Genomic DNA, 16,479 nt, shown 5'->3' with positions numbered 1-16,479 from the left:
GTCCAAGGGGCGATCTCGGGGGATCTCCCTGGATGACATACAAGAGATCCCATCACTGAACCCTCCATTTGCTTCTCACCCCCACCCTCCCCCGGGCCCAATGCCCCTGCCACTTGGGCTCCTCCCTTGAGTGACTCACCTCATCACCCCCCCACCCCCGGGAGGTGCTACTTGGCAACAAGGTGTGTGGCGGGCCTCTGGGGAGGGACATACCCAGCTGCTCCTCAGGTAGACTGTCCTACTTTATGTACCAGCTGTGTCCCTCCCCCCTCCCCTGGTTCCAGTAGATTCTAAGCCTCTGCAGACCTTGGGGAGGGGGGGGCAGCAATTTCACCCTCATTATCTGTCATGAGAATAAGCCAGCCTTCCCTCTACTTTGCATCTTTTAAAACAGCATGGCTCTTTGATCTATTTTAATTGTTTTTATCCTTGTGACTGGTTCAATTTTCACTTCTTGGCTATCATTTTAGTGAGAATTTAAGAGGAAGCAAGAAGATAAACCGATTGGAAAGGGGAACCGATTATAAGGAACTATATGTGATCTCCTCCTGGGGGACGGACAACAGAAAAGTGGGTGAAGGGAGACGTTGGACAGGGCAAGATATGACAAAATAATAATTTACAAATTATCAAGGGCTCATGAGGGAGGGGGTAGCGGGGAGGGGAAAAATGAGAACCTAATGCCGGGGCTTAAGTGGAGAGGAAATGTTTTGAGAATGATGAGGGCAATGAATGTACAAATGTGCTTTACACAACTGATGTATCTATAGATTGTGATGAGTTGTATGAGCCCCTAATAAAACGATTGAAAAAAAAAAAAAAGATAAACCCCATGCCTTCTTACTTGCCCCTGGAAGTCTCTCTCTGGGCTACAAACATAATGACATGGGATTATGGGATGGGGGGGGAGGGGGCGTGCGAGCAGGTGTCTAACCAATATAGCTCCTGGAGAGGCCTCCGAGAGAAGCCCCCACTCAGAGATGCCAATGTCCTTGTAGTTTAATTTCGAATGCAGTGTGACCGGCTCCGAGAACGGAGTCCGCGGAAGAGTCACACCAACCCCAGGGGGTGCAGTCCCAGGGGGTGCAGTCCCAGGGGGTGCAGTCATCAGGGCCTCAGGGCAGCTCGATCGGTGTTTCTGCGGTGCTGGGTGGAGAGCCAGTTTGGGGCCCTCTGCACCACAGAGAGGTCTGACCTTGAGGAAGAGCGGCAGCCTGCGTCCTCGGCTCTGATGGGCTTAATGATGTGGCCTGGCTTAGTGACCACCTTGGGAGTGGTCAGCTTTTGGAAGGCCCTCGGGGTGTTCCACGTGGCTCCCACGGGGACCTGGATGGTCCTTTCGAACTGCTGGGGGTGGGAGAATGGGGGCGGGAGCACGTGCACCTGGTGGGCTGCCATGCTGGAGTTGCGCGTCTCACTGATGATCACATTTGGCCGGTTCCCGTCCTTGCGCGGAGGCCCCGCAGGGGAGGGCACGAGAAACCGGCACCGCTTTTTGGCTCTGGGCTGTAGGCCCACCCCACCCCACTCGCCCCAGCCGGGCAGCGTCAGGTCCACTGCCTTTGGCTGACTCTCCTCCACCACTGCCCTCTTCTCTTTCAAGAAGTCCTGGATGACATCATCCCCAGCAAAAGCTTCCATTATCACCTGCCTTTGGCCTCTCTCCCCGTCACCTTCTAACTCCTCTGGTGCCCAAGGTGTCCCTGGAGGAGGGCTCGCGGTTAGAAGGTTCTGTATATCAATGATCGGCTCTTTCCTTTGCTTCCTGGGGACGCCAGGCTGCTGATCTTCCGGGATCCTCTCTGCCCTCGGCCCCCCTGACACAGGCCGGGGAAGCTCCATGTCGGGAGGGTAGTTTTCTCTGCCCAGCTCTACCTTGGTCTGCATGCTCTCTGAGCTCTGGGTGGGGAGAACAGCCCCCAGGGAACTTGCCTCAGGCTTCTTCCTGGACGGCCTGCCTCGCTTGCTGAGTTTCTGAGACAGCGCCCTCACCTCAGACACCACCTCCTGGTGGCTGGTGTCCCGTCTTGCCTGGGGGCCCACAGGCTCAGCGTCCTGGCTGGGCTCCCATCTTTCCTGAAGGGGCTGTCTTTCCTCAGATTCTTTGCCCCACGTGTCTTTGTCTGCTCCGGGGCTCTCTTGTTCACTTGCTGAATCCTCAAGGGCCGCAGGCTCAGGAAGCAGGTCAGGGCCCTTCGGGATCCTGGCCTCTCGGGACTCACTGGTGGGGCGCCTGAGCATCCAGGGGTTGGACCCCGTGGGGTCCGTCTGAGCTTGGTCCACGTCAGGGGCCAGGAGTCCACCCTCCTCCTCTTCCTCGCTGTCGGGAGCCTGGTGTTTCTGCATCAGCTCTTTGTTCCTGGCCAGCTGGTCCTGCCTGGCCTGGCGTGCCTTGGGCTCATACCTGGTCCGGATCGCCAGCGCCCTGGCCCGTTTCCCTCGGCTCTGGTGCTTCAGGCCCATCCGTTCCATCACGCGGGCCGTCTCCCTTCTGTCCAGCTCTTCCAGCGCCGAGGGGGCACTGCCCTCTGGCAGAGGCCCACGCTCTCCGAGCGCCTTCTGGGCCTTTCCTTTCTTCACAACTCTGCGATGCTTTTTGCTTTTGATTTTCTTTGCTTGCCGAGCCTTGGCCTCATAGTAGGACTGCAGGGCCCGGGCCCGCTGAAGCGCCGCCCGTCTTGTCCTCGCCTCCTCCAGGCTCATGGCTTGGCGAGCAGCCCTTTCCACGGGCGTCAGCAGAGGGTCCCTCACTGGCTGCCTATGCTGGTGGAGGGTGTGGAAAACCTCTCGCTCCAGGGGCGTCTTCGCCGTCCAGCCCCGGAGCATGTGTTCGAGGGGGGCGGAGGCGGCCGGCTCCTTCTGCAGGGGAAACACCAGCTGCTCTGCCTGCCGGGCCTTTAGGACGATGGGCTCCCATTTGGAGAGAGCCTGGGAGCTCTGATGGAAGGCCGCCTCTCTCTGGACCCGTGCAACCTCCTCTTTGCTAGCGGGCAACGCCAGCGTCTTCACCTGGACCCTCTTCAGCTGCCTTTTCACTGTGGCCAGAGAGGAGGCTGGCTCAGCGGCCTGCAGCAGATCAGCAAGGGCCAGCTTCCCTGCCGAGCCAACGCTGAACTCCGACGCGTGCATGCCGGCCTCTGATCTCTCGGCCAGTTTCCACCTCCCCTTCCCGCCCAGGGAGCTGATGGCCTCCAGCAGCTTCCAGTGCTTCCTCTCTCCATCGCTGCCGGCTTCGTCATCACTTGGGCTTGGGGGGCCGTCTTTGGGCAAGTCCTTGAGTTCTTCCTGCGGGCGCCAAGCCAGAAGGTCCTCCGCACTCATGGTTGCAGCCTCCTGCTCACACAGCGGTCCTACCCACTGCCTCCTGCTGTGCACGGGTGGAGGAGAAAGCACAAAGACCCGGTTCAAACCCTGCTCCTCCATCAACTACCCCATGATTCCATCCCATCCGCTCTCAGGGCGGTCCATTTTCCCACCCACCAAAGGAGGAGGGTGGCTGCTGCCCAGGGCAGCTCCAGAGTCGGTGGCCCCCCTGTTGCCGACATCGTTCTGGCTATAAGGTGCTCCCACCTGGAGAAGCCATACCCTGGCTCACCAGGAGGCTCCCCAGACCTGCCTTCAGGGGCTCCCACCCACCCAGACAAGGCCAGAGGGCAGAGGACACCGGCCCCCCGAGCCCTAGGGCATTCTCTGGTTTCCAAGCCTGAGGATCAGAGGGCCAGGAAGCCAGCAGCTCCTGGCAAGGAACAAAGGGCCAGAAATCCAGCCCAGGCATTGGGCGAACAAGTGTGGGTGCTTTATTGGTCTGGTGAGGGGTAGTGAGGCTAGCCAGGCGGCCCCTCCCAGATCCTCCCAAGCACATGGGGAAAGCAACTGAGGCAGAGCCCCAGGCCTAGACACTAGGAGTCCAAGCAGAACAGGGACACGGCCGCAGTGAAGGATGGAGCTGGGGATGCCCAGTGGAGCCCAGCTCTCTAGCTCCAGCTGGCAGGGGGGACAGGGGGCAGCAGCCTGGTTTATTCTGGGGCAGCCCCTGCTTGTATTAGGAGCTGGCCCGCCCCAGCACAGTTCTAGCTCATCTGTGAGTCCTTGCATCCGCGGAGGTCTGGAAGGAGATCCCATCCCCAGGCAAGGGGGAGGCCAGGAAGGGCCAGAGCCAGACAAGAGCCCAGCGGGGCCCCAGGGCCGCCTGCAGGTTGTGGCAGAGGCCCAGGTCATAGTGGTGCTGGCCCCGGGCCCACTCCCATGTGGTCTGGCCTCGAAGCAGCAGCATCCCGTGGAAGAGGAGCCCCGCCCCGCACAAGAGCACCCCCGCCATGCACGTGTCCATCACGAAGGCCAGGGCGAACTGCACCAGAGACACCCTACCTGCGAGGAGAGAGCAGAGAAGGTGATGGGCAGCAGCCAGCCCGGCCCCCAGAGGCTAGCCCCGCCCACCCGCCTGCCCGCCTGCCCCCGCCTTCCACCTCCTCCAGGGCCAGCCAGTATGCTGTGCGGGGGGATGGAGCACCCCAAGCCCAAGCAGACACAGCGGCTGCCGGAGTGACCCCCTTCCCATTCTCAGACATCTCACACTGGCACTCGATACTATGGTTATGACGGTGGGCAAGGCAGATGGCATCTCAGCCCTCAGGGGGCTCACAGACAAGACACCCACCCGCACTGCTTTGAGACAGTGGAAAGTGCAGTGCCCCGGGTCCTGTCTGGCCTCAGCTCACCAAACCACACTTGCTGCCGCCAAGTCAATTCTGACTCATCGTGAGCCCACAGGACCGAGGAGAACTGCCCCTGTGGGGTTTCTGAGGCTGTAAGTCTTTGACGGACGGAGAGAGCCTCCTCCTTCTCATGCAGAGTGGCAGGGGGCTTTGAACTGCTGACCTTGCCCACTCAAAAACAAACAAAACGTCCCACTGCCCTCGAGTCGATGCCGACTCATAGCAACCGTGCAGGGCACAGTAGAACCAACAGCCGAGAGTTTCTGAGACCGTTCTCACGGTTGGCACGAATTACCTACTGAACGCGTGGCTTACAAACTCGTACCCATAAAGCACGCTATCAACCCCTGGAAACTCAAAGGCCAGTACTCGCCTGGGGAGAGAGTTGGGGCGCAGGGAGGATGAGGAGAGGAGGAAGAGTAGAAACGGGAGTGGGATGTATAATGGCTCGCTGGGGGACAGCAATCAATGACATGAGACCAAATGGGTCTGCACTGCTGTGGGGAAAACAGATTCGCACAGTAGACATTTGTCCAAATCACAATAAAAGCCTTAAGAGAAAACCTGATGCCCCATGACAGGAGCTATGGCAGGTTTTGACGCACAAGGATCCTCTAGGGCAGAGCAGAGCTGTCCCTGTGGGTTCCCGAGACTGTCAATCTTGACACACGTGGACAAGCCTGTTCTCCTGAGGAGTGGCCACCTGGTGGGTTCCCAATGCTGACCCACCTCCTGGTTGGCTGTTCAAGGCGTAGCCCACTATGCCACCAGGACTCCTTGGGGGCGGGGCAGACCACTGCCACCAAGCCAACAGTGCCGTGAAGCGAGTGCTCAGAAGAGCCATGTGCACATGCCTGTCCTTGATTGAGTGTGACAGTTTGATCACAAGGTGCAAAACATTGAGGGAGTGACCAGGATGCGGCACAGAGACAGGAAGTGGGCACACGCAGTTGGGGGAAAATTGCTTGACACACAGCTGCCACAAACCTTCAGTTTGTTTTTCTTTTTTTTTAAAAAAGGACAAACCGCCATTATCTGCACCGCGCAATAACACGAGGTATGCGTGCATAGGAAATGTCTGGAATGGGCAAATCATCGAGATGGAAAGAGCCCTGGCGGGGTTCGTGTGGGGCTGCAAACCCCAAGGTCAGCAATTCACACCCACCAGCCGCTCAGTGGGTGGGAGAGGGGGCAGGGGGCCTGGGAGCTGGAGCCCACTCAATAAGGGCCATCTCCTCGGACTCCAGCTCCTTCACCATCCCTAAGCTGCCTTCCTGGCTCTAATTCCCACAAGTCCCATCAAATTCCCTCCGTGCTTCCTGCCCCCAACTCCAGCCTTGGTTACGCTCCTCCCGTTACTTAGAATACTCCTCTCACCCTCCCTTATGGAGCATCCCACTCAGCTGGCACTCCCTGGAATCCTTCCTGGGTTCTCCCACTCAGAAGTCAACCTGGGGTGAGGAGGCACCACTTGAGCATCAGTCTGCCCTCCTCCCCTCTTAAGGGCTCTGGGACAGAGGCGCCAGGGCACTGCCCAAGAGCCAGTGGGAAAGCCTTTCCTCCCCAGTCCAATGTCAGGCCTCCCTGCTCACCTGTGAACAGCATAAGCCAGGGGAGGAGGAGGAGTACAGTGGCTTGGAGGGGGCTGTGGGCTCGGAGCAGGGCCAAGAGTGCAGGGCCCAGCAGCACAGAGACGTGGAGCAAGACCCCTGCAGTGTGAAGCAGCAGGCACAGGAAGGGCCGGTAGTTGTGGAAGCCAACGCAGCAGCCCAGCAGGCGGCAGTGGTGGTCTCGGCGAAGGATGCAGACGCGGCAGGCAGAGCAGTGCCCACTGCGAGGTGGCACCTGGCTTTGGCACTGGTAGCAGTAACTGCAGGAAACAGAACCACAGGGTCAGTGCCCCCAACAGCACAGAGTGTCCCAAGTCATGCCCAGGGGTAGCCCCTGAAACCCTCCCGGAAAAGCAGGGGCAACCAAGAGTCCCTGGTTCTGCACAGCAAGAGCAAGTGGAACAAAAAGATTCCCCAGGCTCTTCCAGTCCTAAGATCCCAGGTCCTAAAATCTCCCTCTGCCCTCTAACACCCTGGGGCAAATGGCTGGCCTTCAAGTCACTCTCTCTAAGACACCACAAATCAGTCCCTCCTAACAACCCTAGTGGCGCAGTGGATTACCAGTTGGCCTGCTAACTTCAACATCAGCAGTTCAAAACCACCAGCCACTCCAAGGGACAACGATAAGGTTTCCTATTCCCATACAGATTTACAGCCTTGGAGATCCCAGGGGGCAGAGTCGACAGGATGACAGTAAGACTTCATCCAGTTTCACCCCAGGAACCAGAGAGACCCGTTAAGAACCTTCCTCTGCTGAAATCCCGCCAGGGACTTGACATCCCAGTCCCAGTAAAAAATCCAAAGCTTTCTGTGTCCCATATTCCTACACGTTGGGCCCCACTCTGGGGTCTCTCACAGACCCTCACCCTTACCCCAGCCCCTCCACCAACTCAACTCCAGGCTCCTGGATCTTCCCAGAACAGGCCTCCGGTCTCTCCTCTCTCCAGTCCCACTCTTCCTCGGGACCCTATTTAAAACTGCAACCCGCGCCTCCTTTATGGAAACCTCGACTTTTTGTTCGCAGACATTTATCATCTAACATTCGATACAATTTGCCTTTTTATTATGCCTATAGCATATGACTCCCCTTTGCCCCAATGCCATCTGCTCCGGATCAATTGTTTTATTACAGCCCCGGTGCCTAGGGGAGTGCCCAGGACACAGTGGGTGTCCCATAAAGGCCTGCGGGTGAATGAATGCGGCGACTCCCGGCTCTACCCAGAATCCCAGGTCCTAGCATCCAACCCTACCATCCGGGTTCCTAAGGCAGCCCGGTCCTCACACCGCAGGCCTGGGGCCTTCCCCCAGTTCGAGGCGCCCCCGCTGCTCCCCGCGGCCCCCGCGCCCCACTCACGCCCAGCCCCGGCCCAGCCCGCGGCCGGCCAGCATCACGCCCCGGATGCTGGGATCGGAGTGCAGGAAGAGCCCCACGTTGCCCAGCAGGTTGAGCAGCTGGAAGGCGGCCAACGCGAGCTGCAAGGCCCGAGCCAGCGGCCCCAGGGGCGGCGGCCCCGGGCCCAGCACCAGTACGTAGGCCAGCTCCAGGCCCACGGCCGCGGCCCACAACGCCGTAAGCGCCAGAGGCAGCCGCGCAGGGGGCCCCTCCGCGCCCCCCGCCGCCCACGGCAGCACCATGACCTGGGTCCACCCGCCGACGCTTCCCCGTAGCTCGCAGCTTCCGGAATGAGGCGGGGATAGTGGCTGACGGACGTCTGCTAAACCCAATAGGCGTGTCTCGGAGAGCCGCCCGCAGATGCAGAGACGTGATTGGACGGCCGTAAGAGCCCGGGAACGCTTTGACGCAAGCAGGCGTTGGAGCCGGGGAGGGCGTGACTTCGAGGCCGGCCTGCCGGCGGACGCCCCACCCACCCCGAGGAAGCCCCGCCCACCGCCGGGCTGGCCCGCGCGCCCGCGGGATTGAATTGCTGCAGCCGCGGTGGCGTCGGGGTTTCCCGGCTCAGCACATTCCCTCTCGCCCCGCAGCCGCCCGATATTAATAGTCCTGCCTCGCCCGCGTCCAGCTGGATCGGAGCCCCTGCACACGCTCGGGTGTCTCCTCTCGTCTCCCCAGAAAACACTCAAAACAGCTCCGTGCGTCTGGGTTTCTGACTTTGGAGTGGGGAAGGGCTCCCTGTTTCGCACCCTCGCGGCGCTGGAGCCAGGTCCGGAGGAGCCCCCCGGGACACCCCGAGGATCTGCAGCCCCTAGGATTGCTGTCACCTCCCCGGGACAGATGGGGAAGCTACATCTCAGAGGTGGCCCGTGGCTTTCCCAAGGCCACACAGCGCGCCAGCGGTGGCCCCGTGGCACGAACCACAAATCCACCAAGACCCACCCAGCACCCCCAATTCCGCAACCCCAGCGTAGCCTCTGGCCTGGCGGCGACCCGAGCGCCCTCGCCCCCAGTCGGCCCCACCCACCTCCCCCATATTTAGCGCGAACCCGATCCGGGGCTGGGCCGGGCCCTACTTAACGCGCCCCCCGCATTGGGGAGCGCGCGGAGCCGACCCGGAGCCCCAGCACGATGATGATGGTTATGCAGCCCGAGGGCCTGGGGGCCGGGCAGGGCCCCTTCGCTGGCGGTGGGGGCGGCGAGTACATGGAGCAGGAGGAGGACTGGGACCGGGACCTGCTGCTGGACCCGGCCTGGGAGAAGCAGCAGCGCAAAGTGAGTGCTCGCCCATTTCCTGACGGCAAAACTGAGGCCCGAGCAGCTAGTCGGTTTGTCAGCAGCAGGTCGGGGGCAGTCTGTCTTGAGCCCCGCGTGCCATTCCGCAGCGTGGGCCCTGCCCACCAAGCCTTTCAGCGGTCCCCCAGGGCAGGAAGGGAGGGCCCTCCTAGAAGGTTTTATCGTTTCTCTGGTCCTCACCCCAGGGTTCATTCGCTGAGCCCACTGCCCTCACTCTGCTAGGGAACAGGGGTTGGGCAAAGCCCAGGAGATCCGAATTGGGGGGTTCCAGGAAAACTGTGTTTCTCCCCACAGCTCTGCACCAGTTAAATAGTCCCAGACCCCACTCTAAAGACTTGTGGCCAGAGGACTACTACTGAATGTGGGGGTGTTGGGAGAGCTCTCTCAGCATTGGGTCCACAGTCACCTTACCCCAATGTTCAAATGAAGAAACTGAGGGTCCCCAAAGGAGACAGAGATTGGCCCTAAGTCCTATACATACTGCTAGGATAAAGGGCCCCTCAACCCGAGGCTCTTTGCCACTGCTTCTCGGGCCCCATCCCCCTCCCCGCCCCTGGCCCTGACCTGAGTCTGCTGAAAAGGGCACAAGTCAGGGAGGAGGGGAGCCCTGGGTCCCCTTACGCAGTAACCTGATTCCCTGGCCAGATGGACTCTGAGTCCATCTGAGTCCCCAAGTGCTGAGGCAGCGTCTTGGGGGGAAGAGACTAGGGTACTTGGGGCCCTTCCAGCCCAGCCTTGTAGGGTTATGGGACCCCTTGCCCTCCCCTCCGTAGGCTATTTTCACTCCCAGACTCTCCCCCAAGTGGCGCAGGTCAGGACCCCTGGTCTCCTAAAAGAGAAAAGAGCTGGGTTGGAGTGAGCAAACCTGGAGTCTGTCAGATGGGGTAGGAGGGTCACCCCAGCCAGTCAGTCTGCTGAAAGGGCAGGCAGCTGGCCCCAGTGGAAGTGGGTTAGATGACAAGAGATGGGGAGGGGTGAGGTAGAGGGGAGGGGGGGGAAGCAGAGCAGCTCAGCTGAGTCTTCTGGGGTGCCCCCAAGTAACACCTCTTCCCTCCCTTCTCCCGCCCCCGCACCCCCCCACCCAGCTCTCCTGCACCTGTCTCTAAGCACAGCTGTGGTCCCTGGTGAGGTCATCCTTTTCCCTGACTCCAGCTGTCCCCTGTTCTGGACAAGCCTGCCCCCTGTCCCCAGCCCCCACTGTCCGGACCTCTCCATGCTTCTCAGACACCACCGCATTCCAGTCTGTCACTTGTTTTACTCAATTAACATCACATCAGAAGGGTTCTTCCAACCCAACTCAACCCACAGCTACGCCAGTCGTTTCTCTGTTGTTCTTTGTTGTTTGATTGCTGGGTTGCTTAGGTAAACATCCCCTTGCGCTGCGGCAGGAGCCCTGGTGGGGTAGTGGTTATGAGTTGGGATGCTAACTGCAAGGTCAGCAGTTCCGAACCACCCACTGTTCCTCAGGAGAAGGACGAGGCTTTCTACTCTGGTAGAGTGACAGTCTCGGAAGCTCACAGGGCAGGGCAGTTCTACCCTGTCTTATAAGGTTGCTCTAAGTGCTCCGCTGCAGCCCTGCCCCATCTCTGCTGCTCCGGGCTTTCTCCCTCACCAGTGACTCCTCTGTCCAAACGCTTCACAGGGCCCTGGGGCCCTCCTACCTCCTGCCGCCCAACACTTGAGTCTTCTTTCAACCTTCCTTCACATACCTTCAGAAAGTCCAACTAGAAACGCGTGGTGGTGATGGAAGCCATGCCACTGGTCTTTCAAGAACTCCCAGGATTACCCCTGGTTTCAGCAGAGCTTACAGGCTAAGAAAACCTGCTCCCCAAAAGATTAAAACCCCAACCAAACTCACTGCCATCAAGTAATGGTGCCAGAGTGACCCTAGAGGACAGGACTGCCCCTGGGGGTTTCCAAGACTGTAACTCCACAGGAGTAAAAAGTCCCGTCTTTCTCCCTCAAAGCAGCTGCCGGTTTTGAACAGCCCACCTTTCAGATTGCAGCCCAGCGGCGTTTGGAGCATGGTCACTGTTTTGGTGCCAGGGACGCAGCAGGGAATGAAATGAAGCCATGGCGGAGGCCAGAGCAAATGCGTCTCTAGCTAACGCCTTCCTTTCTCGCCCTGGTCCCTGCCTGGTCTGCCCCCTTGGCTGGCCTCCCTTCTCCTCTGCCAAAGGCTCATCCTTCTCCCCACTGGCCACACCTCTGAAGTGCAGTTTGCCCGACTCTCTCCTCTGCCCAAAGCTTTGCCGACCCCCTGTTGCCCTCAGGATCAAGTTCAAATCCCTGGCTTAGCACTCCACATGGACCATGACCTGGCCCCTGCTGCCCCTCCGGCCTGCTGCTCCCTGCTGACACCCCAACTCCCCCAGCTCCATTCCAGCCATATCGTAATCCCATGGTCAGTAGGAGCAACTGTTTCGAGCCCCAGTAATCACCCTATGTAGGGTGTCCTTGTCTGCCCTTGACAGTCTGAATAGCTCAGGCTCTTCAATTAAAACTGAGAGCAGACATCCTCCTTCTCCATGGGGCCCCACCTGATGGGGGGACCACACCCCTGAAGTCACCAGCAGGTCTCTCCTAGCACTCCTCAGGCCACCACATTCCTTCGATGGACTATGAGTCCCTGTAAGGCAAGGATTCCAGCTCATTCAGTGTCATGGGTGGTAAATGATGGAGCGACACCCCCCTCTCCCAATTCAGCCTCCACCCAGACCTGTCTTTCCTCATGCCCAATCCAGACCCCAATCACCCTAGACTGGGTTGGAAAGGACTGCAGAGAATCTAACTCCCTTCTCCGGTGTTTGCACCCCAGCCCCCACTGACACACCTCCAGTGACAGGAAGTTCACCCCCTTACCCTACCAGTGGCAGCTCTGTGTGTATGTGAAGTGGTGTCTTCCATCCCTAGAGACAAGGGCTCTTGGAAAGCTGGTCTGAGGATGGTGAGGGGAAGAGCCCAGCTGACTTCTGGTCATGCGCGCGCGCGCGCGCGCACACACACACACACACACACACACACACACGAATATCTGCTTTACGGTGGGGAATTCTCGAATCCTGCCAGGTCAGAGGAGGAAGGACCAGAGACATCATGGAGTTTGACCCCTTCCCTGTACCAATGGGGGAAACTGAGCCCCAGACAGGGCAAGGGGTTGGCTCCAGGTCATGGCGAGTGAGCAGCTCAGCTGGGATGGGTGGCCCACCATGCCCACCGGAGTGCTGCTGTGCTTTGCTGCAGCTCTCACGCTGGCACACAACAGCATGAAGCGCTGCCGGCCCTCGTCGTCCTCGCCACCACCGCTGTGTCATCATCTCCCTGAGCAGCTTCCTCTACGGAACCCACCTCGAGGAGGCAGCTCTGCTGCAGGTGTATTTTGAGTGACTTCCCACAACCAGTGGGCTCATCTTCAGCATTGCCTTTGACAATGCCCCACAGCTCTCTCTCTCAGACGGTCACTAGCTGAGTGTTTCAGAAGCAGATGGCCAAGTCTTTGATAGGTTACTGGAAAGCATGCACCTCCCTGTCCCCCCATCCGCCTACCCACACACTAGGTCGTCTGTCCCCCCTCGCCCCAGATGGATGCTGAGACAAACCGAGGGACGAGGGAAAGTTGTGGCTTCTAGAAACCAGGTGTGACTAGTGCTGAGCTCCCAGCTGATGCTCTCCTTGGAATCTCCTTGCGCCCCACGAGGTGCTAAAGACCCAGACACACAGCACTTCAGACAAAATGCTCAGGGCCAAATGGTAACCAGAATCCTTCCCACTTTGAAAAGGCAGACTCAGCTGCCCAGGTGCTTGGGGCAAGCCGAGGCTGATGTGTTATCCAGGAAAGGCACCCCAAGTTCAAACTGAGACCTGTCTGGCTCTGGGCCCCATTTCTCCCCACGCAGGAGCCCTGATGCCATAGTGGTGGTTACACATGTGGACTGCTAGCCACAAGGTCAGCAGTTGGAAGCCACCCGCCGCTCTGCAGGAGAAAGAGGAGGCGTTCTGCTCCCGTAAAGAGTTGATGGTCTCAGAAGCCCACAGGGGCGGTTGTACCCTGCCTTCCGGAGAGTCAGAATCGACTTGACGGAAGTGAGTTGGATTTTCAGAGTTAGGGCCTGGCCTGGCATGCACAGCAAGTTGGTGGCTGAGCTGGGACCTGAATCCAGGTTCCTGGGGTCCAGAGACAGGCCCTGACCAAGGAGTTAAGACCCCAGCCCCAGACCTCAGGTTCTGAGGGTTGCCCTCTGCCCTCAGACCTTCACGGCCTGGTGCAACTCGCACCTACGCAAGGCGGGCACCCAGATCGAGAACATCGAGGAGGATTTCCGTAACGGACTCAAGCTCATGCTGCTCCTAGAGGTCATCTCAGGTGAGGAGACCTGGCAGGTGCACAGGGACCTGGGCCCAGGAGGAGCCGTGGCGGGGGACAGTGGGGGCAGCCAAGGGCTGGAGAGGACTTGGTGGGGCTGGGGGAACCTAGCCTGCTGCCGTCCATGATCTTTGACCCTCCCCTCCTGCCTCTTACGCCCAGGAGAGCGGCTGCCCAGGCCAGACAAGGGCAAGATGCGCTTCCACAAGATCGCCAACGTCAACAAGGCCCTGGACTTCATCGCCAGCAAGGATGTTAAGCTGGTATCCATCGGTGCTGAAGGTGAAGACTCAGGAGGGGGGCCCCGGGGTGGGGGTGCGGTGTGTGGCATTCCCAATACTACGTGCCTCAGTGTCCTCGTCCCAACAGTGGGAGCACACGTCACTGGAGGGACTCTAGGAAGACCACACCCACTGCCATTGCTGGCTTCTGCGACCCTCAGGGACACACAGCCCCCGTGAGCTTCCTAGGCTGGGGCTCTTTGTTGTTTTCTCATGACTATGGGAATTTCCGAGGGAAATTAACAGGCTCCAAGTCAGGCTCAGTAAACATTAAGGATGCAATCCTTTTGTTCACAGTGCTGCCCCCTCTTCTTCTTTTTGTAATTATTGTTTTTAATTGTGGTTAAAAAACAGACCCAACAAAACACTTTCCAATTCAACCCCTTCTCCATGTGTGACTCGGCGCCATTGCTTATGCTCATCGGGTGCACAACCATGACCGATATCCTTTTCTACCGTGTTGCACCCCCATTGACATCAAGTCCATCCCCCCATGCAACAACTCCGTCGCCTTCACCCATGGTAACCATGGGTCAAGTTGGGCTCCTCTATTTTTCTCAGTCGTTTTCTTGATAGAATAGTCACATAGTCATACACTTCCCTAGTTAAATCGCTTTTGAAAGAGTTGTATATGCAGCATCACAACCAGTTCTAATGCTCCCTCGCTGTCCTGCATTCGTTGATTGCTCCCCCAATCTCCTCACCCACCCCACCCCCACGTCCACATCCCCCGTCAGGTCAGTCATCATCTCTGTGCACCCACTCCTTCTGTGCTTCACAAACCGGGAAACCCAGCAAGTAACCATAAAAAAGAAAAACGAAACAAAATGGTAAGAAGAAGATAAGGATAAAAATAAAGGGTAAGAGAGGAAAGAACCCACCATCAACATTTAAAAAGCCAGAGAGGAAATTCCTGTTTGGAACGAGTGGAAACGATATGGCGCCTAGAGCAAATTCAGGTTGTGTCAAGAGAGAGGTCAACTGACCAGGTATCAGATGATCCCGTGGTTCCATCCACGGAAATCAGTCAAGTTGACAATCGTCTCTTGTCTGATAGTAAAGCTGTTTGGGTCCCTCCCCTGTGGCCGGAGGGGGTCTGCCAGAGGCTTTATCTACTAGCTACTCTACAGACGGATATCGGGCTCCTAGCTCCCTACAAATTGGGTGTTCACAATTTAAGCTCTGATACTTTCCCCTCCATCATAGGTGGATTTAGTGACCAACATCTCGTGATCACCCAGGCCGGTGTGCTTCTTCCATGTGGACTTAGTTGACGGCTCACTTAGATGGGTGCTTGTCCCTTGCTTTTTTTTTCTCCCTGTTCTATTGGCACAGAATCCACACCATATAATTCATCCGTTCAATCATGCAATCATTATCACAGTCAATTTAAGAAAATTTTCCGCCTGTAACTATGAGAGTAGTAAGCCCCATCTTTCTCTCTCGGAGAGGCTGGTGGTTTTGAACTGCTGACCTTGCAGTTTGCAGCCCAACGTATAACCGCTACGCCACCAGGGCGCCTTTTACTGGAGGGCCTGGAAGGAGCAAATGGGCCCTGGCTGCTAGCTCTGGGAAGGGGGACGAGGGCCAGAGGGCAGAGCAAGCGGGTCAGTGAGCAGAGGCCCTGATGCCAGGCAACCTGCCCTCACCCCCACCCTGCAGAGATCGTGGACGGGAACCTGAAGATGACCCTGGGTATGATCTGGACCATCATCCTTCGCTTCGCCATCCAGGACATCTCCGTGGAGGGTGAGTGGTGAGGAAGGAGTTGGTGAGGGGCGGCCAGCCTACATCCCTCCCCGTCTAACGCCCCCACATCACTACCCGCCTCCCCGAACCCAGAGACCTCGGCCAAGGAAGGGCTGCTCTTGTGGTGCCAGCGGAAGACGGCTCCGTACCGCAATGTCAACGTACAGAACTTCCACACCAGGTCTGGTCAGCAGACGCCATGGTCCCCAGCCCCCTCCTGCCAGTGCGGGACACATCACACAGGGGAAGCAAGGGGGGGTCACAGCCGAGTCCTGGGGAATATCAGCAAATTGGAGGCACTGAGTCCAGGCTTGTCAAATTGAATAGAATTGCATCTAGGAGGGCTGGGGGAGACTTCCTGGAGGAGGAGGTATTTGAGACGGTGTGGGGAAGGCATTCTCACCAGTGGGTATCTTGTGAGCAAACACCTGCAGCCGAAAACCTCTAAGTCATTGCCCCGGCCTTCGCCCAAGGCATTAGAGGAGGTGGCTTCAGTCTGGCAAGGAAGAGTCTCAAACGCTAGGCTGAGGAGTCAGTACTTGGCTGCAGATGCCAGGAGGAGCCACGGGAGGGTTGAGGGTGAAGGATGCGATAGGAAAGGTAGGTAGGCTTTTGTAGGCTATGCTGATGGGGGCTAGCGGAGGGGGCAGAGCTTCAGTTTGCAACCCATCCCCCTTCTCCTGGATTAGCTGGAAGGATGGCTTGGCCCTCTGTGCGCTCATCCACCGCCACCGCCCTGACCTCATCGACTATGCCAAACTGCGCAAGGTACACAGAGCCCTGCCACCGCCAGCCCTGACCCTCCCACTTCTGCTCTGCCCCGACCTTTCACCTGTCCCCGCTCACACCCACCCAGGATGACCCCATCGGCAACCTGAACACTGCCTTCGAAGTGGCAGAGAAATACCTGGACATCCCCAAGATGCTGGATGCGGAAGGTGAGAGGGCCTGGCCCGGGGCAAGGACTCCACGTACCCACCATAGTGCCCTCTCCTCCTCCTCCTCCCTCTCCAGCCATGCTCTGCTCCCTAGCCCAGAGTCCATCTTCCAGGAACCCTTTGTCCTGCACCCC

At 58.5% G+C, this 16,479-nt stretch overlaps 3 protein-coding genes across 3 annotated transcripts in view; 1 reads left to right on the top strand and 2 right to left on the bottom strand.

Annotated features, from left to right (window-relative positions):
- Positions 1-774: 774 nt before the first annotated feature.
- On the bottom strand, positions 775-6,371 carry LOC101643025 (U3 small nucleolar RNA-associated protein 14 homolog A-like). Its single transcript, XM_004713703.3, has 2 exons — positions 6,308-6,371; positions 775-3,364 (listed from the first exon to the last, which is right to left on the bottom strand). Exon 2 carries the CDS (start codon positions 3,319-3,321, stop codon positions 1,108-1,110), a length of 2,214 nt encoding a protein of 737 aa, XP_004713760.3. The 5' UTR covers positions 3,322-3,364; positions 6,308-6,371; the 3' UTR covers positions 775-1,107.
- On the bottom strand, positions 3,775-7,960 carry ZDHHC24 (zinc finger DHHC-type containing 24). Its single transcript, XM_004713704.2, has 3 exons — positions 7,680-7,960; positions 6,308-6,585; positions 3,775-4,368 (listed from the first exon to the last, which is right to left on the bottom strand). The coding sequence occupies exons 1-3, from the start codon at positions 7,958-7,960 to the stop codon at positions 4,076-4,078; spliced, it is 852 nt and encodes a 283-aa protein (XP_004713761.1). The 3' UTR covers positions 3,775-4,075.
- Positions 7,961-8,849: 889 nt separating this feature from the next.
- The window catches only part of ACTN3 (actinin alpha 3), a 15,341-nt gene continuing 7,711 nt past the window's right edge, over positions 8,850-16,479 (top strand). The window contains exons 1-7 of the mRNA XM_004713560.3: positions 8,850-8,993; positions 13,263-13,377; positions 13,540-13,659; positions 15,321-15,407; positions 15,501-15,588; positions 16,097-16,175; positions 16,264-16,345. Of these exons, the coding sequence (XP_004713617.1) occupies positions 8,850-8,993; positions 13,263-13,377; positions 13,540-13,659; positions 15,321-15,407; positions 15,501-15,588; positions 16,097-16,175; positions 16,264-16,345 (715 nt within the window). The remainder of the gene's footprint in view (positions 8,994-13,262; positions 13,378-13,539; positions 13,660-15,320; positions 15,408-15,500; positions 15,589-16,096; positions 16,176-16,263; positions 16,346-16,479) is intronic.

This window comes from Echinops telfairi, unplaced genomic scaffold (genome assembly GCF_000313985.2).
Source record: "Echinops telfairi isolate 266 unplaced genomic scaffold, ASM31398v2 ScPeMD7_7417;HRSCAF=8455, whole genome shotgun sequence".
NCBI classification, from domain to species: domain Eukaryota; kingdom Metazoa; phylum Chordata; class Mammalia; order Afrosoricida; family Tenrecidae; genus Echinops; species Echinops telfairi.
The sequence above is the reverse complement of the archived record's forward strand: the minus strand, read 5'-3'. Positions and strand labels throughout refer to the sequence as shown.

Excerpts from the sequence above, each read along its gene's own strand:
- LOC101643025 (XM_004713703.3), bottom strand. The coding sequence starts at position 3,321 with ATGAGTGCGGAGGACCTTCTGGCTTGGCGCCCGCAGGAAGAACTCAAG.
- ZDHHC24 (XM_004713704.2), bottom strand. The coding sequence starts at position 7,960 with ATGGTGCTGCCGTGGGCGGCGGGGGGCGCGGAGGGGCCCCCTGCGCGG. Across the intron at positions 6,586-7,679 it reads GGGCTGGGCCGGGGCTGGGC|TTACTGCTACCAGTGCCAAA; the intron begins GTGAGTGGGGCG and ends TGTTTCCTGCAG. Across the intron at positions 4,369-6,307 it reads CTGGCTTATGCTGTTCACAG|GTAGGGTGTCTCTGGTGCAG; the intron begins GTGAGCAGGGAG and ends CTCTCCTCGCAG.